At 41.9% G+C, this 24,870-nt stretch overlaps 1 protein-coding gene and 1 pseudogene across 2 annotated transcripts in view; both read right to left on the reverse strand.

Moving 5' to 3' along the window:
- Positions 1–8,926: 8,926 nt before the first annotated feature.
- Positions 8,927–24,870, reverse strand: part of LOC115659775 (MOB-like protein phocein) — a 36,814-nt gene continuing 20,870 nt past the window's right edge. The window contains exons 1-8 of one of the 2 annotated variants that reach the window (XM_030580413.1): positions 23,570–23,734; positions 22,318–22,380; positions 21,658–21,758; positions 19,501–19,543; positions 19,135–19,221; positions 14,318–14,397; positions 13,207–13,318; positions 8,927–12,012 (exon numbers count right to left, since the gene is read on the reverse strand). In XM_030580413.1, the coding sequence (XP_030436273.1) occupies positions 11,881–12,012; positions 13,207–13,318; positions 14,318–14,397; positions 19,135–19,221; positions 19,501–19,543; positions 21,658–21,758; positions 22,318–22,380; positions 23,570–23,629 (678 nt within the window). In that variant the 5' untranslated portion in view covers positions 23,630–23,734 and the 3' untranslated portion in view covers positions 8,927–11,880. Of the gene's footprint in view, positions 12,013–13,206; positions 13,319–14,317; positions 14,398–19,134; positions 19,222–19,500; positions 19,544–21,657; positions 21,759–22,317; positions 22,381–23,569; positions 23,735–24,870 lie in introns of those variants that run through there. The other variant, XM_030580415.1, reaches the window with a different exon arrangement.
- On the reverse strand, positions 17,591–17,767 carry LOC115660089 (annotated as a pseudogene).

Consider the following 24,870-nt stretch of genomic DNA (forward strand, 5'->3'; position numbering starts at 1 on the left):
GGCTTGGGCCTTATAGACTCCCTTGTTGAACTGCTGCTCAGCCCCTGCCTGAGGGCCTGAACCCTGAACTGCTTAGTGTCCCGCCCTGACCCAGGGCCTGGGCTTAGAGACTATTTGTTGGCCCTACCCCTGCTGAGGGGTCTGAACCCTGACCTACTTTGCCGTCTGGAGTGAGGTGCCCTGGCTCCCAGCTGCGCCTGAGAGGGCCAAGCCTCCACGCCGGACGTTTACAGCGACCATGAAATCCCTGGGTATGCACACCCCAGCAACCCAGCAGAAGTACTTCAAGCCCCAACAGCCACAGCAGCACTCCTACCCTCCGTGGTCAAGGCTGACTTTTACAGCCAGCAGGGGCAGAATGGCAGGAGTAAGCCCTCCAAAACCCCCTCCCCCGTCTGGGCAAGGCCAGGGCCCGACCAAGCCATCGTTGGGTTCCAAGCAGGCCTTTTGAAGGGACGCCCAACGATGACCTACCAGACTTACCCCCAGACCCTTCCCCACCCTTTTTGAATCGCTTATTCCTGGTTTTTCACAGTTGCTGTCTGGTCACCCTAGTGTGGCCCCAAATAACCTCGGACCGCTAGGTCCTTCACATGGTGGAAATGGGATACTCTCTCCAATTTTGTTCCTTCCCACCCTCTTCATTCAGTGCAAAGGCGCTTCCTGCTCTTTGTGGTCAACCATGAACATTACCAGTTTACGGCCCTTCAATTCGATCTTCCCACAGCTCCCCAGGTGTTCACCAAATGTATGTCAGTCGTGGCTGCCTTCCTCTGTGAATGGCAGGTGCAAGTGTATCCCTACCTCGATGACTGGTTGCTTTGGGGCCGCACCAGGGAGCAGGTGCAGTCCCACCTCCGCCTGGTCAGGTATACGTTCCAGCGGCTGGGTTTCCTCCTCAGCATAGTGAAGTTGACCCTGGCACCAACCCAGAGGATAGCATTCATCTGGGTGGGCCCTCCTACCAGACTCCCATTTCCAAGCTACTGTGGGCATCATTAGAGGCCTTCAGCGCTTCCCGACCTTGACAGCACAGGGCTGCCTGAGTCTCCTCGGCCACATGGCTTTGTGTACATACGTGACCCAGCATGCCAGTCTCTGGCTTCAGCTGTTACAAGCATGGCTTGCCTCGGTCTACCACCTGGGAAGCAACAGCATGAATTCGATGGTCACTGTCCTGGAGCGGGTCCTTGCCTCCCTCCGCTGGTGGCTTGACCCCCAAGTGGTGTATGAGGGAGTCCCCTTTCACAGCCTTTCTTGTCCCTGGTCATGGATGTGTCCACTATGAGGTGGGGCGCTCATCCGGAGAACCTTCAGACTCAGGGCCTGTGGGCTCAGTCCGAGCTATCCCTCCATATCAACCTCAGGGAGATGATGGCGATGCACCTTGCTTGTCCGCAGGGCCATGGCTTTCTACATCAACCGCACTAAGCCGTTCAGGAAATCGACCCAGCTTTTCGTTGCAGTGGCGAAATGGATGAAGGGCCTCCCCGTCTCCTCTCAAAGAATTTCCTCCTGGATCACGGCCTGTATCCACACTTGCTATGAGCTGGCCAGCGTGCCAATCTCAGCTCTCACCACACACTCCACTAGGGCCCAGGTCTTGTCAGCAGCGTTCCTGGACCAGGTACTCATCCAGGAAATCTGCAGGGCAGCGATTTAGTAGTCGCTGCATACCTTCGCCTCACACTACACCATCGTCCATCACGCCACAGACAATGCAGCTTTCGGTAGAGCAGTACTCCAGTCAACATTCCTTCACTCCGACCGCATGCCTAGATAAGGCGTGGGAGTCACCTAATTAGAATGGATATGAGCAAGCACTTGAAGAAGAAAAAATGGTTACCTTTGTAACTGTTGTTGTTCAAAATGTGTTGCTCATATCCATTCCAAACCCGCCCCCCTCCCCCTCTGTCGGAGTAGCTGGCAAGAAGGAACTGAGCGGGCGCCAGGTCAGCAGGATCATATATATTGAGTGCCATGTAGGCACCACTCCAGGGGGCTCCACAGCGAATCCGACAGATGCTGCTGGGGGAAAATCTTTCTGACGGCCTTGCACGCAGCGCGCGAACCTATATGGAATCAATATGAGCAACACATCTCAAAGAACAATAATTACAAAGGTGAGTAAACTCCTCCCCCCCCTTTTTTTTTTTATAAACCTGACAGCATCCTGGTAAGCTTTGGTTTTGAGGCCTGCAATTTGGGCCCCCCTCAGGTTAACACTGGACTATTAAAGAAGAGCCAATGAAGAATGAATGTCTTGTGAAGCTTTTGGCACTGCTGCTATACTGAATAGGCTAGCTGCAACTGAAAACATGCCAGCAGGCAGGCATTTAACCAGCTGATGACTAGACCCTTTATTTAACTTCATTCTAGGGTACAATTACATAGTAACTCAGGCATGTTGGGAATTGTGGTTCAATAGACATTGCCTATGGCAAATTTTCCCTATTGCAGCAATAGCTTAGGCAGTCAGTGCTGAGGAATGACAAGTCAGACAGCTGTAAAATGACATATTTTAGCTTCTGTAGCCAGGGCATTTTGATACCTCTGTAACAACGAGTTTACACTGCTAGTGAACACAAATGTGTTTGTCAGTCTAATTCTGTTCACCAATACTGTGTCACCAGCTTGACCACTGTTAGACTCACAGCTGACTTATGTCTTTATAATTGAAATAGGATCTAAGTGAGGACTTCAAAAACTAATTCAATTCTTTTTTCAATTTGCTGGTCCTATAAACCAACAACCAGCTGCAATCTCATTCTGAATCCCGACCCCCAGCCTACTCCAAGAGATTGGGTGGTACCTGTCCTTGAAAATGCCAAAGGCTGTTTAGACATGTTCATGAGGCTCAGAACTGGCCAGGCCCTTTCCACTCTTCCTCTAGATTCTGCCTCCGGCAGTGTGGCATGGCATTAGCAACAACTCGGCATTGCTGCCTTATCCATTGCAACCCTAGCTTTAATGACTCATTTGGGGGAATAGTGAAAACAACTTTCATCATTCTCTCACCTTTTCCTTAGGGGACTGACAATTCTAGGGCTATAAACTGGCCATCAACAAGTTTAGGCTCAAAATTAGGGAAAGGTTTTTAACTGATCAGAGGAGTGAAGTTCTGGAACAGCCTTCCAGGGAGAGCAGAAGGGACAAAAAACCTAAATGGCTTCAGAGCTGAGCTCACTAAGTGTATGGAAGAGGTGGTATGATGGGACTGCCTGTGACAGCATGTGGCCCATTGACAACTGCCAGTAGCAAAAATCCCCAACCACTAGAGACGGGGCACTACATGAGGAGTTACTACAGAGAATCCTTTCCCAGATATCTGCCTAGAGGGTCTTACCTACATGCTCACGGTCTAACAGATCATCATATTTGGAGTCAGGAAGGAATTTTTCCTCAAGTCAGATTAGGAGACTCTAATCTAGTGTAAATGATTCTCTGTAACTTGAAGTCTTAAAACCATGATTTGAGGACTTCAGAAACTCAGCCAGAGTTTAGGGGTGTATTACAAAGTGGGTGGGTGAGGTTCTCTGGCCTGCAATGTGCAGAAGGTCAGACTAGCTGAGTCTAGGGCTTTGTTCCCTGACCAGGACCACCAGCTGTTCTCCCCTTCAATGGGTGGAGCAAGCCAAAGGCCAGGAGCTGCTTCAACTGTGAGGAGACACACACTCTCACACACAGGAGCGCTGCTGTGATTACCCCAAGATTGCAAGCCCTCACTTAGTCAAGGGAAGAGTCTAAAAGTCTAGACAGACTGTTCAGGCCTTCCCTCCAGCCAAACTGCCTCAAGAGACATGCTCACTAGGTCAAATCTGTCCTCTGCAGCTTTTGGGACACCACAAACTCAACCAACATCACCAATCAATGACTTTCCAGGGAAACTCCAACCAGGCTACTGCCAAAGAGCTACAGGCTCCCATTTCAGCTTCTCAGCTGGGTAACAAAGTAACTTAGCAAGGCATCAGGCACTATTTTATTTAGACTCGCCTCCTTTTTAGGGATCTTCCCCTGCCCTTCCCTCCCATAATATTACACTTTTGAGGAAGTACTGTGCTAAAGACATGCTGCGTGGGATATGACCTCAATGGGAGCTGCAGTCAAAAGAGAGACCCCTTCTCCTCCAGGAACAATCATTCTCCCACCAAAACGAAAAAAGGCTAAAATCACTTTGGATCCTCATTTCCTTCCACAAGCTCCGGCTCCTTCCAAACTCTGAACTTCAGATCATAACCCCAAACTTGAGAAGCAGAAGAGGTTCTTACTGCCAGGCATGCATGAAACCATAGGTGCCAACTTCTTCAGGCACCAGGGGGTGCTCAACCCTCCTCTGCCCCCAGTATGCCCCGATTCCACCCCTGCCCCACACCCATTCTAACCCCTTCCCCAAAGTCCCCGCCCCAACTCCATCCCCTCCTTGCCCCTATTCAACTCCTTCCCCAAATCCCCGCCCTGGCTCTGCCTCTTCCCCACCTCCTCCCAGCACTTGCTACAGCTGTGTGGCCACAGCAAGCACTGGGAGGGAGGAGTAGAGACACGGCACACTTGGAGGAGGTGGAGGAGGAGATGATGGTGAGGGGGGGAGCTTGGCTGCTGGTGAGTGCAGAGCACGCACTAATTTTTCCCCATGGGTGTGCCAGCCCCAGAGCACCTATGTATGAAACTGAGAAAAGTGGTGACATCCAGTTAAATCCTGCGAGAGAGAGAAGGTGAGCAGGGTAAAACCAAGGGAAATCTCCTATTCGACACACAATTTACCACCCCCTGTATACTCAGCCTTTGAAGAAATCGCTAAGGAAGAATAGGAAATGGTTCAGTCAGCAATCCCTGAAATTCTAAAAGGTTCCAAAACCCAAAGATTCTCCCAATTTTCCCTAAAGTTAATGCAGCAGTTCATTTCTGGGTAAGACTTTCTTCCCAAGAAATCCTGGAGGCATGAACATAGAAGACACACTTAGAAGAAAGGGACATAGAAGCTTCAGCAGCCAACCTTGAGCCCTCATGGGTAACAATATACTTCCCTAGACCCACACTGACCTAATGAACTCCAGAACCATGATTAATTCAAGTCAATACTAAAGGAAATCTAGTTACTGCCACTATGTATAGATCGGGGTCTTATTCTAGACATCACATGAGTAAGGGAGACAGTAAAGCAAGAAAATTCACTGGAACTTCATGTTCCTCCACATGGGCTATTGAGATATATGGGTGAAAAGTATTGTCTAGGATAATATTGCTTAATACGGCAGCTCCCAATTAATGAGCTACAAAATAACTGCCAAAGGTGGAACTATTTGGCAACCTTGTTGGTAGCTTCAGAAGAAACGCAAGGATTCAGTGCACATGGAGCCTGAATTATCTTCTCATTGTATGAAGTGACCCCCCCACCCCAGTCAGGGCTGAAGCATATTGTTAAACAGTAGGCACCTGACACTGCAGGTGTCTGTCTGTGCATTATACTAGCAGAAATAGAGGACTCTGTGATGTTCCTATGCAAGTTTTCATAACAACTTAATTCACACACCGTTATTTAAAACAAACTTTTTTCAAAGAAAGTAATCAGCTGATGTTGAAGTTTTCAAAAGTGCCTTCCAGTTGCTCTAGTAGGTTTTACATATGTATGTAATTATATAAGTAGATCTCAATTTAACATTTGTGAATTGTATAGTTAAATGTGTGACTACTTGATTTGTGCATACAAATACTTTTACATGTATACAAAAGAATGGCTTTGAACAGTTAACCTATAGAATGCACCATACTTCCCCGAAAAGCCTATTGATGTGGGCCTTTTCAAAAAGCTGGATGCCTAAACAGTGGGATCAAAATGACTGAGCAACCAACACCTCCCCTCAGTGAAGAAGAGCAAGATGGTGCTGCTCACTTTTGAAAAAGTCAGGCAACTTATTCAAGTGCCTTAGTAAGGATGTAGGCACTCAACTTCAAGAGTATATTTTTACAACATTGAGCAAGACAAACCTTGGGTCAATGTATCTGCAAAATCAGCAAAGTCTACATGTTTTACATTTCACGTAATAAGTGTAATTTAAATAAGCCAGTTTAACATTCATTCCTGATCACAAATGTTGTCATAAAGGTGCAGTCAATCACACATTGTCACTATGTATTCTACTCTCCAAATTAGAGTTCTGGTGAGAATGGATCTGTCTCAAACCCTCTCTTCCCTCTGCTCTTTTCACTGCTGCCATCCACACTTTTTCTTGTCACTGTTTTTAAATATTTTCTGGTTGATTTCTTCATTTTTCCTCATCTCCCAGTAACCAGTGAACATTGCATATATTTTGCCTTTTTTTTTGCTTAAAGATTTTATGGGAATTAAACTATACTTAGGATTAATACATCTCTATCTAAAAATGTTTATTTCCTTTCCCCACAAAAAAGTTAAAGTTGAAACACTCTCTCTGACTAAAGCTTCATTGAAACACAAGATTAAAATACAAACCAAGTCAAACTCAGGCAGCAGTGAGATTTTATTTCCATTTCACCAATAAATTGAGGCAGGAGGTTGATGGGCTCATCTTTAGAAGGAAAAATGTGTCAGAAGGCTGGTATTCAGGCTGCCAGCACCCGAGAACACAAAACCCTGCCTTTGAGGTGGGGCCTAGGCAAGCAAACCTGATCTCTGGCTTAAGCTAAATCTTCAGTATATTAATCATCCTTAGCACTACTATAGAGCATTTCAGCTGTAGCTCTCAACGTCGTTTAGAGGTGAATATAATTAGCTCAATTTTACAGATAGGAAAACAGGCACAGAAAATAAGTAATTTGCCCATGGTCACATAGGAGTACAGTGGTGAGATAAAAAGGCATCTGACTTCTATCCCCTAACTTCAAAAAAGAACATAAAACAAGAACTTAACCCCTATTTAGTCTGAGGGCTTTTGGACATCATAAACAGAAACAATGGGAAAAATGCTTGTCATCAGTATTATTGACTATGTTGAGTAAGTGTACAGTGTCCTTTATAATGCTGAATAAAAAGAGATGTGTGGTTTGCAACCACACGTACATAAAAGTCTAATTTTCCTTGAAAAACTGAAGCTGTATTGGTTGAGGGGCAGGATATATGCAGTACCTTTTGAGAATACTTATTAGGTGCATTTAAATAGCTTCTTATTGCATTTTAATGTTCATTCACATATAAGTAAGGAGACTTACAGCCATGCATGCACTAAAGAGAAAAAATATACTTTTAAATTCTTAGGTTTGGATGAAGTTATAGATTTCAAAAGGGCCAACTGCATGAAGATAATACCCACTCCTTTTAAATACTATAACCAGCATCTTTCTCAACATGGGAGACTGAGTTCCTGTTGCTTTACAAACCTAATCAGGAAGACTAAGCCTAGTGGCAAGTCACTAATTTTTCATATTCATACTCCAGTATCCCTGTTTATGTGCCATTTATATCTTCACCAGATATACGACATATGTTCTCTTATGTGAACTAGTTCAGTGTTTACAAAGTTACTGAAATAGTATTGAGAATCAAGCTTGAATTATGTACTGACACAAGGATTAATTCTCCAATCAAAAATGAAGTAACTAATTTGATTACACAGCATCTAATCAGGAATTTGACTTGACATGTTGAGCTACAAATGGGTCCCTTGTCTGTGCACCATAACAGAAATACACTAAACTATTAAAAGTGGAAGTTTGGGATATAATTATACTGTTCATAAGCTTCTAAAGACCTTACACTTTCCAATTCCTAAGTTATTTCCTGTCCACATATACATTACCAGAAGCAGTGAGAAATTGTATGTGTCTAAATACAAGTCTACTGCAGGAGTTGGCAACCTTTCAGAAGTGATGTGCAGAGTCTTCATTTATTCACTCTAATTTAAGGTTTCGTGTGCCTGTAATACATTTTAACATTTTTAGAAAGTCTCTTTCTGTAAGTCTATAATATATAACTAAACTACTGTTGTATGTAAAGTAAACAAGGTTTTTAAAATGTTTAAGCAGCTTCATTAAAAATTAAATGAAAATGCAGAGCCCCCCGGACTGGTAGCCAGGACCTGGGCAGTATGAGTGCCACTGAAAATCAGCTTGTGTGCCACCTTTGGCACACATGCCATAGGTTGCTTACCCCGGTCTACTGTGTCCATCACATAGATATAACTGATTCATTCTCACTACAACAGTTTGTGACAAATACCTCGGCAAGTGTAAAAAAAAAACAACAACAACCCTCCCCCCCACCACTTCCTGCAGTTCAGGTGCTACATACATAACCAGATTTTTAGTGGCTTCTTTATAAAGTTGAGGTCCTTTTTGTATTTGTGACTGGGAGTTTCTTAGTGTTAGAAACGACTACACCAATTCAGCTATCAGTTTTTCTTAATTACATTTGGCTAAAACTGACAAAGTTTTGGCTTACTTAGACCACAGTAGTTTATACTACTCAGGAGGAGATTAAATCTCTTATATTTTTCCCTTTAACAATTTATGATGCATGAAACAAAGCAGGAGTTGGGTTAGATTTCTATACTCTCTCTCTCAACACTATTTACATTTTATTTATATTTAATACATTTGCTCTTCTGAGCAAAACTCCACCAGAGGTCCTTTGGGGCCATCTGCCTGTCCCAAGTCAGGATAAAGGAGGAGGGTTGGGCGTGGGGCTAGCAACTCCACCTCGTAAAAAATCAACCTGCTACAGAAACGCCAACAATAGAGACAACAGAGACTTTTACCCTGGAAAAAGAACCGTCTTCAACTCGAAGATGCATGACGCTGGGTGGTAAAAGCCATGAGGCAAAACAATGGGCTATACCTGGAACCAGCTAGAGCGAATGGCCCAGGATAGAGGACTCTGGAGATCTGTGGTTGGCGGCCTATACCCCGATTGGGGTGACGGGCATGAGTGAGTGAGTCTTCTGAGCAAAGAGGAGTCAGGTTACTGTTTAATAATTCCCAGCTGCTTAGTCCACAGAATGGAAGGGTAGTTGGAATTTTGATTTTCAGTACTGATTTGCTTTGTCCAAGCAAACAATTGGCATGACATTTTGAATTAAAATCTCATCATATCTGTTTAATGTTGACTAGCAGAATTACTGTGGCTAAGTAATACAAATCAAACCATGAATCAGAAGAGACACAGATCGTTCAGGGAAAAACAATGAAAACTGTCCTTTTCTCATAATTAGGCCACTTAGGTGTGTTTATTAATAATGCCTAGGGAGAAGGTCTATGAAAGGAATTTTCTTAACCTTCTTTGTATTCTAGAATGATTTAGCTCTTGACTGAAGCAAGACAGGGCATAAATGCAAATTCTAGCTCCAGCCTCTGGGAACAGTAACAGATTTGTGAATAAATCACAACATTTCTACGTTCTTAAACAAGAAATATTATTTGACCTCAAAACATATTTTGTATCCAGAGTTGAGAGAGCACAGAACTTAGTCTAGACAGCATGAAGTGTCCAGTTATCTGCATTCTTGGAAGAAAAAAAATGAGCACCAAGTAGCAAAATATATTGGTATGTAAAAAGACTTTTTTAATTTTAGCCTCTTGGTTTTAAAACTTATTTCAAAAAGACAAATGTAGACCAATTTCCCTATTATGTAGAATGTAAATTCGTAAGTGAAACCATTAAAATATTTACTAAACAAGTCAATGGTTTGCTTAGGCGAACTGAAGTTTTTGGCTCGTGTATGTACACTATCAGAGTGCTCACAAACAGTAGCAAGGAAAATATAAGCAGTGTTTCAGTGAGGCCTTTTATAGTCTGCATAGATATTAGTGAGTCAGCTTTATAGTATGACATAATATTAATTATGTGAATGAGAACAAACAAGATTAACCATTCTGGAGGCTCTTACTAGAACTCAAAGCATGAGAGAAGGGGAAGATACAAGTCTGAAGTTTTAATGAAGTTGTGAGCACCACTCCACTATCTTCAATTTTACAAAAAATGTTTAGTAGTGAAGAGCACCAGCTTTTTGCCTATCTCAGGCCAATATACGTTTCTCAAAGTGGCTATACAACAGAAATATACTAGGATCTATCTTGCAGCAGCAGATTGTTACAAAGCTAAATACATCTTATTACCTCCAAAGTGTAATCCTCTACCCTCAGGACAAATTTCAAGATACCAAATCAAGTCATCTGACCTGTATAAGATAAACCTCAAGTGTGCAAACACAATGGCTAAAGCTAGTTACTAAGACTGCATCTGATGCAGTGACCCTGCTGACCATTAAAAACAATTTTAAAAATTAAAACACACACAAAAATATCTGCCCAAGAAGGCAGCACTGTAGAAGCAATTTAAGACCTTTATCTCTCCATGTTCTCATTGTTTAAATTTCCTTTATATCCAAATAGTACAATTGCTTTGGGTATACTTGACTTGTAATATTTTGTATTTAACTACTTAAGGCATGTTCAGTATATTTTGAAGAAATTACTATTTAAAAATAAATTCTCTCTCATTCCCAGGTAACCATACCTTCAAGAGGAAGTATAGTTTAGATAAATGGCTTGGTCCACTAAGCCCAACACTTTAACCTGTTTCAATACATGAACAGGCCCCTGACAACATAAGTCTCTACTGTGTGAAGAAGCCACAAAACTTACTTTATCTAGGCAAGATCCATTTAATATAAGAACACTGCTAGTGCTTTTAGACTCTCTTCATTTATGTACACCATTAACAGTAAGTCTGCTAGAATAATCTTTAAAACATTTAATTCTAATCAAATTCTGGACAGTTCAACACCATTAAGCAGCACTCATGGAACTTGTGAGTTATTGCAAATCTGCAACAACTCCAACTATGGATGTATTTCATCTCAGAGTGGATAAAATCTAGGTGAATGGATGAAAGCACATTGTTAATAATACTCTCAACATGAATCAAAAGTATTGCAAGGCTAGAGTTCAATTTTTTTGTTAAGACAATAAAACAAGACTATGCTAGTACATTGTTCTGTAGTGTAATATGAACACTGAGGTATAATCTGTAAGCAGTTACTATAGATATGCACAGGTATAAAACCACTAAGTGCCTTACTATAGCCAAGAGGAAAGATTATTTTCAGCCACTGCTATTCTTTTGAGAATTCATGGGAGGAATGAAAGTGGAGGATTTTCATAAGAAAAAAAATAATCTTTCCTTGCCTTAAGCTCAACACATCACTTCCATGATGTATACAGGCCTCCACTGTTACAGAAAGGCAAGTCCAGAAAGTACACAACTGTCTCTCGTATAGATCAAAAATATACTTTTGGTAGCATAGTAAAGTTATCCTTTTGGTATTACTAATACTGTAATTGTGTTTAATATTTGGATATACACATACAAGAATAGTTAATACTATATACGCACGCCCAAAAGCAGAAGTAAAACTTAGAAACAAATGAGTTTTTAAAAAAAGTAAGAGCTAAAATTAGGAATAGCTACATTACAAGGACTTTCCTGCAGGATTCTAAATATAAGGTATGTATTAAACTCAGAACTAAGGCTAACGTTGCTATTTCATTAGAAAATGGCTTGTGTGAAACCTTAGTCTCACTTATCTTTTTTAATCAGACACATTTGAGGACTGTGATCCAATGATTGTTTAGCAGCAATTTTACACAACTGTTATTCTTTTATTAACAGGTATTATAAACAGATAATACTAATTTTATTTAAAAACCATGGAGTGCCACATTGATGAATATACAGTTCATGAATAACTTAAAGCATTTCCCATATTAAAAGGCAATGCACACAGCATACAAAAGTATACTAAACAAAGCTATAATAAGGATACATGATTGAAGTGTCTAAAATGATATATACAGTACATAATGTCAATTGTGTGTTTAGTACAGTTGCTTTCTGTACCACAATTCCCATCATGCCTCACTTTCCCCAGACACTGAATTCTGCACCTCCTCTTCCAAAATTGGTACAATCAGGTTATCCTTGGACATCAAATTATATTTCATCACAAATTTAGTGAACCGGTGACACAAAAAGGTTTCATTCTGAGGATGGAAAAAAAAATATTTAAATTCCAATGTAAAATAAAATGCATTATGACATATATGAGAAGGGAATATTTGAAAGTGAATTGTGGGAAATATCTCAAAAATCCTGGAGCATAAATAAATTGTCCCCTTGGTATTGTAACTTTTAGGAACATTGTGTGGTTTACATCTAAATACCACCACCACAAGGAATCCATTAGTAAAGTAGTTTTATTTCCCCCTTTTATATTCATAAGAGTGGACACAAGCACCTATTTAATCTTTATTTTCATAACTCAATGTTAAAGCACCTGAATAGGAATGTATTCAAGTCCCACTATACCAAGCATGAAATCAGATAAGCAAATCTGTGTCAACTAAATCCTGGTCCACTATGCAAAGCCCTAACGAAAGCTGTATATAGACACCTGTGGTAATTAAATCCCTCCCCCTCCACCCACCCACACACACACCCCTAAACAAATAGTAAGCTGAGTCAGTCTTTAGCTGCTACTACAGTCCACAGGCTCCAGTAGTATGTGTACTCACTATGCTCCTTCCCATATTACCCTTGTTTTTACTGCCATTCACACCTCTAAGCCCCTTCCTGACCCCAAATTTAGTCAGTTAAAAAAAATAAAATAGTTCCAGGTAATACACATGCCCGAGTCCCCTGTTGATTCTGTGGCTTTACCATCACACTTCCCAACTGTTAAAATGTTTCCTCCACTACTGTGTGAAAGATATACACAATCAAGTAACTGACTGTACAACAAAGTGCTGTCAAACGCATCAAGTAAACTGAAAAAATATTTCTCTACTTTCAATGATAATAATCCTAAGGGTTTCCTGTAACACTCAAAGGCAAGCAATTTTCATAACAAGGGTCATTGAACTGATGGTATTAAAGTTCTTGTAAAGCTTTCTGCTTCTATATAGTGAACTTCTACCCAATTGAGGAGAACTATAATAAACAGGATTAAAAAAGCACACATGAAATTGCTTAGTTTGAAGACCAAAGTCATTCACATGAAACTTCACACAATTCTCACATACTTGTAATCTATTATGAACTGTACTTGCTTGCTAAGGAGGTCTGTGTAGTGAAAGTGTTAAGAGGACAAAATATGTAACAACTGCAGAAGAACAATGCTTGGCATCACTTTAGTAAATGCACTAATGAAAGTAAATGCAAAGTACTCAGTTACTTACTTCATATTCATCAAATATCTGCCGATGATGAAAATACGCATGGGAAAATATTCTGTAAATCCTACGGCACACTGATCCTAGTTTGGCTACAGAGGATTCCTTTATGCTAACCCTGTAAGCATAAGTCAAATGTTATACAGTACTCAGTTTTACAAATCTACAAGTTGAATACAGATATAAAACATGCACATGTGTGCCTGTGTATTTAGTTTTAGTTGTTTATACTGGATGAATTGATCCCACATGAAATTCCAAAAGTTAGGTTTTGTAGATGACTAATAACATTTAAATTCTGTAATCATTATTCTTGAAAGAATTTAGTAAAAATATTAAGTTGGCTCATTCTGCACATTTAAAATTTCATATTTTGATTGCAGAAACACTGGCTTCTTCCCACATATAGACAGTTTTTAAAATTAATCTGAAAGGGGCTAGATTCCCCATTTCTAGCACAGAGGGATGCAAACTGCACACTCCTTCCCTAGCAGGACCACTGTGCTCCATGGAGCTCCTCCCCAGAAAACTCAGCTTTTACTTTTCCATCCAGGGTTCCATAAATTGGCATGGAGACTACCTGAGAAACTGAATCGGTGCATGTCCTTAGCTAGGCCTCTTTGCAGTCAGTGATGTCCACTTTTGGGACTGCACTAGTTTGGTGTGGGTTTCCCAGCACAGCAGGTCTAGCACTAATTTGAGCCACCACAACCCCTTCCCTCCTTTGAGGTGGGATTTTCACCACTGGAGACCTAGACCACACTGGAAAACCCAACTTGATCAAGTTGGATTGGTAATATAGTCCCTTAAACCCCTCTGTTTTACCTCTAACAAGCTGGTGGCAAAACAGCACTAAAAGCAGGACCTCTTCCCATACTTAACAACAACAGTAATTGTGGACATGCTACCACATTTAGTATTTTTTATCATATTCTGTAATACTACATATGAACATTAAACTAATTTATTCTGTCAGATACATGAAAAACAATTTGCGTTACCAAACACTGTTTCAGATTTGTTCCACCTATGAACAAGATTTTCGGAATGTAAATCTGCTCCCCCCCTCCCCCCCCCAAAAAAAGCAAGTTAAAGATAATGCTTCTAAGAGTTTTACCTGCTGGGGAAATATTTATTGCTATTCAGAAGACATGCAGCTCCATCAAGCGTGTGCCTGGTGTAGTCTATAGCAGGACACTAAAAAAATATTAGGGGGGAAAACAGATATGAAACTGCATCACACAGTATTTCACACAGAATTGTCTGATACATCACATAGCTCTCATCTGGGGGAAGTTTACTCAAACCCTTACAAAAACTCTGTAAAACTTCTGGAATTCAAAATGGCTGTCTCTGCCTCCCATGTTATTTTAATTATAGCTCCAAGTACCCCTGATTGCATTATTTCAGGAAATGTGTTGTTTTGGCAATCGGGCATATGCACAGGAGTAGATGTTCTAATTAAGTCTCTCTTTAGCAACTGACAGGACAGAAGTTCTATAATGGAAGACCACTGCCAAAAAAAAAGTTCATCCCACCATCTACAAGTTAGTTTGGCTTCCATGGCTCAGTCATGAGGGCAGACCATGGACTATAACTATAACAGGACCGCTTGGAAATAGTGACCGTAATACAATAGCATTCAACATCCCTGTGGTGGGAAGAACATCTCAACAGTCCAATACTGTGGCATTTAATTTAAAAAGGGGGAACTATGCAAAAATGAAGGGGTTAGTTAAACAGAAGTTAAAAGGTACAGTGACTAAAGTGAAATCCCTGCAAGCTGCATGGGCGCTTTTTAAAGACACCATAATAGAGGCCCAACTTCAATGTATACCCCAAATTAAGAAACACAGTAAAAGAACTAAAAAAGAGCCACCGTGGCTTAACAACCATGTAAAAGAAGCAGTGAGAGATGATAAGACTTCCCTTAAAAAGTAGAAGTCAAATCCTAGTGAGGCAAAGGAGCATAAACACTGCTATATTAAGTGCAAGAGTGTAATAAGAAAAGCCAAAGAGGAGTTTGAAGAATGGCTAGCCAAAAACTCCAAAGGTAATAACAAAATGTTTTTTAAGTACATCAGAAGCAGGAAGCCTGCTAAACAACCAGTGGGGCCCCTGGATGATTGAAATATGAAAGGAGCGCTTAAAGACGATAAAGTCATTGCAGAGAAACTAAATGGATTCGTTGCTTCAGTCTTCACAGCTGAGGATGTTAGGGAGATTCCCAATCTGAGCGGGCTTTTGTAGGTGACAAATCTGAGGAACTATCACAGACTGAAGTGCCACTAGAGGAGGTTTTGGAATTAATTGATAAACTCAACATTAACAAGTCACCGGGACCAGATGGCATTCACCCAAGAGTTCTGAAAGAATTCAAACGTGAAGTTGCAGAACTAGTAACTAAGGTCTGAAACCTGTCCTTTAAACTGGCTTCTGTACCCAATGACTGGAAGTTAGCTAATGTAACGACAATATTTAAAAAGGGATCTAGAGGTGATCCCGGCAATTACAGACCAATAAGTCTAACGTCGGTACTGGGCAAATTAGTCGAAACAATAGTTAAGAATAAAATTGTCAGACACATAGAAAAACAAACTTGAGCAACAGTCAACATGGTTTCTGTAAAGGGAAATCGTGTCCTACTAATCTATTAGAGTTCTTTGAAGGGGTCAACAAACATGTGGACAAGGGGGATCCAGTGGACACAATGTACTTAGACTTCCAGAAAGCCTTTGACAAGGTTCCTCGCCAAAGGCTCTTATGTAAATTAAGCTGTCATGGGATAAAAGGGAAGGTCCTTTCATGGATTGAGAACTGGTTAAAAGACAGGGAACAAAGGGTAGGAATTAATGATAAATTCTCAGAATGGAGAGGGGTAACTAGTAGTGTTCCCCAAGGGTCAGTCCTCAGACCAATCCTATTCAACTTATTCATAAATGATCTGGATAAAGGGGTAAACAGTGAGGTGGCAAAGTCTGCAGATGAGACTAAACTGCTCAAGATAGTTAAGACCAAAGCAGCCTGTGAAGAACTTCAAAAAGATCTCAGAAAACTAAGTGATTGGGCAACAAAATGGCAAATGAAATTTAATGTGGATAAAATAACCCCAACTATATATACACAATATGATGGGGGCTAATTTAGCTACAACGAGTCAGGAAAAAGATCTTGGAGTCATCATGGATAGTTCTCTGAAGATGTCCATGCAGTGTGCAGAGTCGGTCAAAAAAGCAAACAGGATGTTAGGAATCATTGAAAAGGGGGATAGAGAATAAGACTGAGAATATATTATTGCCCTTATATAAATCGATGTTACGCCCACATCGCATACAGATGTGGTCTCCTCATCTCAAAAAAGATATACTGGCACTAGAAAAGGTTCAGAAAAGGGCAACTAAAATGATTAGGGGTTTGGAGAGGGTCCCATATAAAGAAATATTAAAAAGGCTAGGACTCTTCAGCTTGGAAAAGAGACTAAGGGGGGATATGATAGAGGTATATAAAATCATGAGTGATGCGGAGAAAGTGGATAAGGAAAAGTTATTTACTTATTCCCAAAATACAAGAACTAAGGGTCACCAAATGAAATTAATAGGCAGCAGGTTTAAAACAAATAAAAGGAAGTTCTTCACGCAGCGCACAGACAACTTGTGGAACTCCTTACCTGAGGAGGTTGTGAAGACTAGGACTATAACAGCATTTAAAAGAGAACTGGATAATTTCATGGTGGTTAAGTCCATAAATGGCTATTAGCCAGGATGGGTAAGGAAGGGTGTCCTTAGCCTCTGTTTGTCAGAGAATGGAGATGGATGGCAGGAGAGAGATCACTTGATCATTGCCTGTTAGGTTCACTTCCTCTGGGGCACCTGGCATTGGCCACTATCCATAGACAGGATACTGGGCTAGATGGACCTTTGGTCTGACCTAATACGGACATTCTTATGTTCAGAATGAGGCAGGACAAACTGGAAAAGCGGAGAAAGAGCAGGAGGGTGTGAAAATCCTGGCGGTGACTGGTCATTATTGTGCCTGTCAACATACTAGAAGGAACCAGCCCTTGGTCTGTGCTGTAGCAGACCAAGCCATGGAAAATATAAAATCCCTATACTTAACTGTTTTAATCATGCAGAGTTAAAGATAGATCTCATTGACTGAGTGACAAGTATTCCACACTAATACACTAGTCTGGACATGTGAAACATATCAACACACCCATGAAGGAGTAGCAAAATATCAATTTCCCTTCTCCTTTCATCAATACCCCATAACTATTCTGTACTGAATTTTAGATGACAAACACAGTTAGCTTGAGGACGTAGAAAATAAGAAGTAAACTCATATAACATTTCATTCAGTTTTAGCCTGGCCACTTAACTACTTTCTAATTATTAAGAACACTAATGCCAGCCAATGCATGAGGTGGACAGAGCAAGTTCCTATTCCAACCCCCTCTTTCAAAAATCAGTTTAATACACAGTCCTCAAATAAAGGAAATATCAGATATTAAAAACTGATAAGAACAGGAACTACAGGTGATCTGAGCTCTAAAGAGCAGAGAAGTCAGTTTCAGTGAGGAAAGGAAAACAAAATATGGAACCCTACCTCTGCTAAAAACACTAACCAAGATTCGGGATGGTTCCTTTCTCTGATTTTGTATATTCACTTCCAATTCCATTTCTGTTTGAGAAAGTTTGTTTCCCACCTCCCCCAAACTTCTTTCTTCACTTACTTCAAAGGGAAGGTGTCATCATGTGCTTATTATGCCTTTTTTTCCCCCCACCAAGTGCATGTTACACCTCTACCCCGATATAACACTGCCTTCGGGAGCCAAAAAATCTTACCGTGTTATAGGTGAAACCGCATTATATAGAACTTGCTTTGATCTGCTGGAGTGCACAGCGCCACTCCCACCCCCACCCCCACCCGTAGCACTGCTTTACTGCGTTATATCCAAATTCGTATTATATTCAGTCACGTTATATCGGGGTAAAGGTGTATTTCTGCTGAAATATGCTGAACTTCTAGCTATGGAACAGGTATTTTTATTGCTCTGTACAGCAGCGAATGCAATGGCACAGCAAGCATCCCCAAACCATCCCACCTGAGTGCCTCAACCCTCCCCTAAAAGGGAACTTTCTCCAGGGCTGAGAAGAAAGTGCAGTCTCCATGGCTACTTAGTCTTTGATCTCTTTGCTAAAACTCTCAACGTAATAATGGTGGTAGTGTGAACAGCTGTACGCCAGGGCCTAACGAGCATGCATCAAATTTTAATGACTCTTGTTCATGCACCAGTACAGAGAAATTAAGTCAGACTAGTCAGCAGTCTACAATCTTACTACCAAAATTTGCACAAAACTAACTAAGGTCAAAAACCAAGGGCCAGAATGGCCCTTCCCAAGGAGAAAGCCACAGGAGGATGTCAGAGGAGCTGAAGATGCAGAGGTTCCCATTGCAGAATTCCCTGCAAGTTGTCACCAGAAGAAGGGACTTGAAAGTCCACAGGGAGGTGGGGGGAGGAGGAGAAAGAGAAGAAGCCTTCCAACTCCATGAAACCGCAGAGAAAGGCAACTCTATCTGCTAAAAAAGAAATCCCTTTCTGTTGTTCAACAACAACTATTGAGGTGACCAGAGAAAATTTAATACAGATTAAAGCTATATTACTCTTCCAGACTCCCACACAAAAGGTGAGGGGGAAGTAGGGATCTGCATGAGACTGTTACGGAGAGCAGCTGGTTCCCTGCTCTTCAGCCTCCTATGAGTCACTATGGAAGATGTGAGAAGCAAGCAGGGAGTACTGCTATGAAAGTCACATTCCCACATAGCCCTTCCATTTGACTAAGACAAGATATGCACAGATGGCCCCTTCTGTGCATGGATCCCTGAAGAAAATATGAGCCTTCACAGATATATTTCAAAAAATACCCTCCTTACCTCTTTAGGAGTTTTATGGGCTGCACAAAGAAAAATCCATTGTTCAGTTGCTGTCATCTGAGTGCATGTATCTGGGTGGCATTCACTCTGTTGAAACAGTTGTTCAGTTAATAAAACACCAAACAGAGAAAGCAAGATTTGATCATTATTAATAATTTAACTCAATTCTTTAAAATCAGAAAAATATTTTAAAGCTACTTGATCAACTAAAGTCTTCTGGAATCCTAAAACTATGTTCCTAAAGTCATGGTGGCTAAAAATATGTGAACTAAAAGTTTGCAAAGCTTTGTAAGCTAATATTACATTTAAAAATACAAAAACAACCTGGTCTCTGACACAAAAATTAGAGAACAAGAAAAGAGTTACCTGAAGCTTGACAGCAAGTCCATTGAGCTCGAGACAGAATTGTCTAGAAATTTAAATATAGCATTATTAAAACAGTTTCCCTAATGGAAACATTTTAACGCAAATAACTTGTCATAAACACTAATGGGTTTATGCATCTCTAGCGTTTTTAAAAATTACATTGGCCTCTTCTGGGGTGTAAAAAGCAGAAGAGGAATGAGATCAAGTGTAAAAAATATGGTTCAAAATAATCTCAGCACCTATGACAAATTTAGAATCTTTGAACATATCTGTAGAATATACAGGAAGAAAACAAATAAAAGGAGACATAAGATAAAAGGAATACAAAAAGAAAAATCAGAAAACTTTAATTTATTATTCGTTCAGAGGAACTCACACAACTATATTTGGAGTTTTCTCTTTTGTCAAAAAGGATAAACTGAATAGTATTCTGGTAGCTGAGACTAGGAATATAATATTTTCTCCCCTAGGAAAATCTACATTTTACAAATTTGCCTTTGATATCAATTCATGTTTAAGAAAAAAATAGTAAAATCCCTTAAACATGCACTGAAGAAAAACAGATTATAAGGTGCAAACTGACCAAACCCATCTATGCTATATACCCTGAAAGTCCAATTCTGTGGCTTTAGTGCCATCCCCAAATGCTCAGGAGATGACTACTGAGACCTCCAGGAGTACTTTTCTTTAAGCCAGCCTGAGTTGAGGTGTAATGCAGTGAGGCTATATGTGAAAGCTGCTGATTGCCTCACTCTCAGGCACACTCTAGCAGACAGTTTAGAGAAGATTTAATGCTTTGGAGGAAGCAGGGTAAAATTTTCAGAAGTGACTAACTTAGGCACCTAAGTCCCATTTTCAAAAGAACTATAGGCACTTAAGAGCTTAAGTCTCATTAAAAGTCACTGGGACTTAGGTTCCCAAGTGCCACATTTTTCAAGGTATTTAGGTACCTAGTAGGATTTTTGAAAGAACCTAGGTGCCTAACTCTCATTTGGAGGCACTAACTTGAAACTATTCTTATCCTTGAAAATGTACGTTGATGGAATGACAAGACAGTCAAACTAAGAAAAAAAACTGATTTTTTTTTCAGAATGCCAGGACACTAATCATAGCAAAGTGATGTAAAAACCAAAGCAGAACAAGGGTGGAAATATCAGTGAGCAGAATATTGAGTCTGTACGATAATAAAACAAAACACTTTCAGTAACAAGGACAGTTTGGAGACATAAAAGGCATCTAGGTAGCCAGCTTAACTAATGTATTGTAACAGCTAATAGACAAAGAGAAGGCCAGAAAAACTGTCACGATTTCTCTGATAGTGACTGAAATAAAATGGAGAAAATGTTTACTACAAAAAATATTTTCTTAACAGTTTGTTAAAAACCAGCCTCATAGCTAAAGGCTATTCTGGAGAGCATCTAATGATTACAATATTCATATTTTAGTAAGTGAAAGTAAGGAATTAATGCAGGGGTCCCCAACACAGTGCCCGTGGGGGCATCTAAATGCGCCCACGTCCTGGCCGGCGGTGGAGCATCCACCGAAATGCCGCCGAATTTCTGCGGCATTTCAGTGGCAACGCCTCTCGATGATGTCACTTGCCGGCGACGTCGAGAGGCGTCGCCACCGAAATGCCGCAGCAACTCGGCAGCATTTCGGCGGATGCTCCACCACTGCCACGGTCCTTCTTTTGGTGCCCGCTAGACGAAAAGTTTGGGAACCACTGAGTTAATGAGATTGAGGGGGGGAGGAGCTATGGAAACTCATGGCTGTCGTTTCAGTCCACACTGATATAAATCTTTGCAGTCCAATTCTAGAAGTTTGTTTGTCTTATTTTAAACACACGTATGTTGACATCACAAATTTTTAAAAGCAAAAGGGAATTAAAGGGAATCCTCACAACAATGAACTTGGTAATCAGAAAAGGAGCAAATAAATTCCATTGTTAAGACTACAAATCTTTTACTAATACATAATTCTAAAATGTTTAATAGTACAAAGTTTTGCTCTTGTAGGTTTTTTGTTTTTTTTTTAAAAAACAGTTGTCAACAAAAATATTTAGAGTCTATAAGAGTCAGACTATTATGATTCATTACTACTGCTAATCAGTGTGGTGAGATTCCTGATTCTACATTTTGACAAAGCATGAATTCTTACCGTAAATGTTCATACTTCCATACACCTTCATCCTGCCCTTCAGGAGGTTCCAGGATTTTGTCAATGTTAGAACAGTCTGCCCTTATGTTTTGTTGGATATACTGAGAAGAAAAAGTAATAATTTCTGAAAGTTGTTTAAAGATAGTAAGACTCCATATTTAGGACTGTGCCACAACTCTAGCTACTTTGATATATACCTACTAGCCACTACAGTAAGGATAACAGCTACTTATTTCTTTAGTCTAGCTGGAATTGAACAGCTATGTTGATGGACCAAAGTAAGAGGATGAAAAAAATAAAAAAAGTAGCAATATGTGGAGAAGGAACAAAGCAAATGTCCCCAAAATATAGTGTGTGAAAAACATGTCTTCCCTGAATGAGAAATGGTAAGAGGAGCAGAGAGTTTTACCAGGTAGCAATAAAACCTGTTCAACTGGTGAAACCGGAAACCAGGATTCTAGTGATTTCTACACACAAAAATTACTGTATTAACCAGTACACCGATTTCTATTTCTCTATGGAATTATGAAGTTAATTTTGAACAACTATATCACAACCAAGAAGAGAATGTGCCCTGTTGCTCACATCTTGCCAAAAGTCACAAGATTTGGGTGACTAAACTTATACACATGAAAAAATATTTATTAGAACAAAAAATACCTGTTGAACAGCTAGTGTGCTATCCATTTCTTCAAAGGATTCATCAGGCCAATTGTAAAAATCCTATTGGAAAAAAAAAATTAAACCAGTTTAATAAAGGGTGGAAAAGATAGCATGACATTTGCAGCAAATTCTGAATGCTTAATATCAGGAAACTTCAACAGGCTGTAGGAAAATAACCTTTACAGTTTCAGCAAACAGGAAAACTACATCTAGAAAGAGAGGAAGCAAAGTTGTAAAGGACTATACAGGACTGATGCGCACCCTCCTAAAACCAAAATATGAAACTTACAATAAAGGAGCTACCACAAAGTTATTCATATCTTAAAATTAAAGCTAAAGCTTTGCTTGACTTGTAATACTGGAAATGTCATCTCTTTCATTCCTTTTCATATGCTAAGAAGAGTCAGACCTGGTTAACACTTAAAGACCCCAAAAATTAGTCCAGGGTTCTGAAGGAAATGGTATTAAAGTGATTTCACAAGTGACCAGCAAGACAGGAGTAATGTGGTACTTCCAGCAGCACTCTGGGTTGTTATGATGGGGTGTTGGCCTAACTCGGCCAAGACACTTAACTATTATTCTTTCATCCTACCAAATATCCTGCCTGATTGCTGATGATTGAATGTTTTGTTCACTTTCATCCTAAACCATCGTGTAACATCATTAGATGCCGTTAAAAAGGTGTCCAATTTCACCTCAGAGGTGGCTGCCTGCCACTGGCTGGTGAAGTAATTCACACACACTCACACACGATCAGGATGAAGAGAGGCACGTAAATGTACGGTTACGTTAGCTGGAGTCACCAACATTCAGCGACTCTTTCTTATGACCCGAGAGTCCCGAACATGTAGGTGCTGCCCTGGGAGCGGGGCTCCCGGCCCACCCCGGGGGAGAAACCCCCTTTCTTAGCTGACAAGGCTAAAACCGGAGCAGGCTCATCCCCACCAGCCGGGCAGGGGGGCTCCACGCTCCGGGGCGGCGAGAAGCGCCACCAGCCCTGCGGGGCAGACAGCGCGAGGCCCCCGGAGAGCAGCGCCAGCCGGGCGCGGGACAGCCCAGAGCGGCCCGGCTCCGGTGACAGCCCGAGCGCGGGTCCCTGACAGGCGAGCAGGGCCCAGAGCCCGCTGCGGGCCGCACCGCCCAGCCCCGCACGGGGCCGGCCAGGCCCAACGGCTCCGCGCCGGGACGCACCGGACCGGCTCCTGCCGGCCCCTCGCGGGCAGGAGGCGGCTGGAGCGCGGCGCCTCACCTGGGCCTTGGTGCCCGGCCTGTTCCGCCTCAGCACTGCCGTCCCCTCCGCCATGACCATAGTGACAGCGGCCCAGGACCCGGATGCGGCGGCCGCTGACGAAGAGGGGGAGGAACAGGCACGGCGAGAGCAGAGGGAGGGAGGCTCCGGAACAGCTGGTGGTGGGGAGGGACGAAAGAAGATGGAACAGCCCGCGTGACGACCAGAAAGGGGCGGACTGGGGGTGGGGTTGTGGGTGAAGCAGTTTCCGCGGAGGGAGGCAGACGGAAGAGCCGGTGGGGAGGCGGGAGTGGCAGCGGGAGGTAGAATAACCCTCTAGAGGCCGGGGGTCGCGCCCCGTGGTGCGCGCGCTGTGTGTGCGGAGGAAGGGAAAGCGCGAGCTGGGTCACGGGGCAGCCTCGGGCCGCCCCGCCCGCTTCCAGGGGGTGTGGGCGGGGCCTTCAGGGGCCTTGGCTGTGTCTGGCTGTCCCTGAGGGGGGCACGTCTAGAGCTGGGGAAAGTCGGGAGGCAGCTGCCCCTTGCCCCATAGCACATAATGCCCCTGCTGACATGCAGCCGTCTGATCTCCCCCATGTTGTGCACAGCCACCCCCAGCCTGCAGGCCCTCACTTGGCCAGGTTCAGAGCCAGGGCCATCTGGTACAGCGTCCGCAGCCTATCACACCAGACAAAAGTGCCCTAGAGCCATCTCCGCAAGGGTCGGTCAAGACTTGGGATCCACCCTCATCGCCAGTCAGAAAGTCTCTAACAAAAAGTAACCCTTGGGCCAGTCCACACCAAAAGGAAAAGTTCCAGTGTCCCCTTCTCAGAGCTTACATGGCTTGTATTTAGATAGTAATGATGAGTGTAGTTCTGGCCTAATTCTGCTTAGCCCCCCAGTTCAGCTTAGCAATAACACAGCAAGGCCTACTGGTTAATTTACTGGCTGGGGTAGACGGGCAAGCACAGACATCTGTGTGACCTTGCTAGATAAGAGAATGTAGAGGCTGGGAAAGAAAAATGCTTACAGACACTTTTTAAAGTAACGTATTCTTTTTTGTACTAAGCCTGAAGTTATCAAGAAGTAACAGTTGTTCTTTGTTTTGTATGCTGGGAACAAATGCTGGGAAGATACAGTGATGACACAACAGAATAGCTAATAAAAAGCAGTTTGAATTTGTGAAGGGGGGCTGGTTCTGTATGGAGTGAGATGGGCAGTTCTCTGTTGTATGGCATGCTACAATAAAAGAACTTGATAGTGGGATTCTTGCTGGTTGTTGCCTGTCTCTTTGCGGTTGGACAACGAAACCTGAGCCGTCTGGG

Source organism: Gopherus evgoodei, chromosome 11, assembly GCF_007399415.2.
Source record: "Gopherus evgoodei ecotype Sinaloan lineage chromosome 11, rGopEvg1_v1.p, whole genome shotgun sequence".
Classification (NCBI taxonomy): domain Eukaryota; kingdom Metazoa; phylum Chordata; order Testudines; family Testudinidae; genus Gopherus; species Gopherus evgoodei.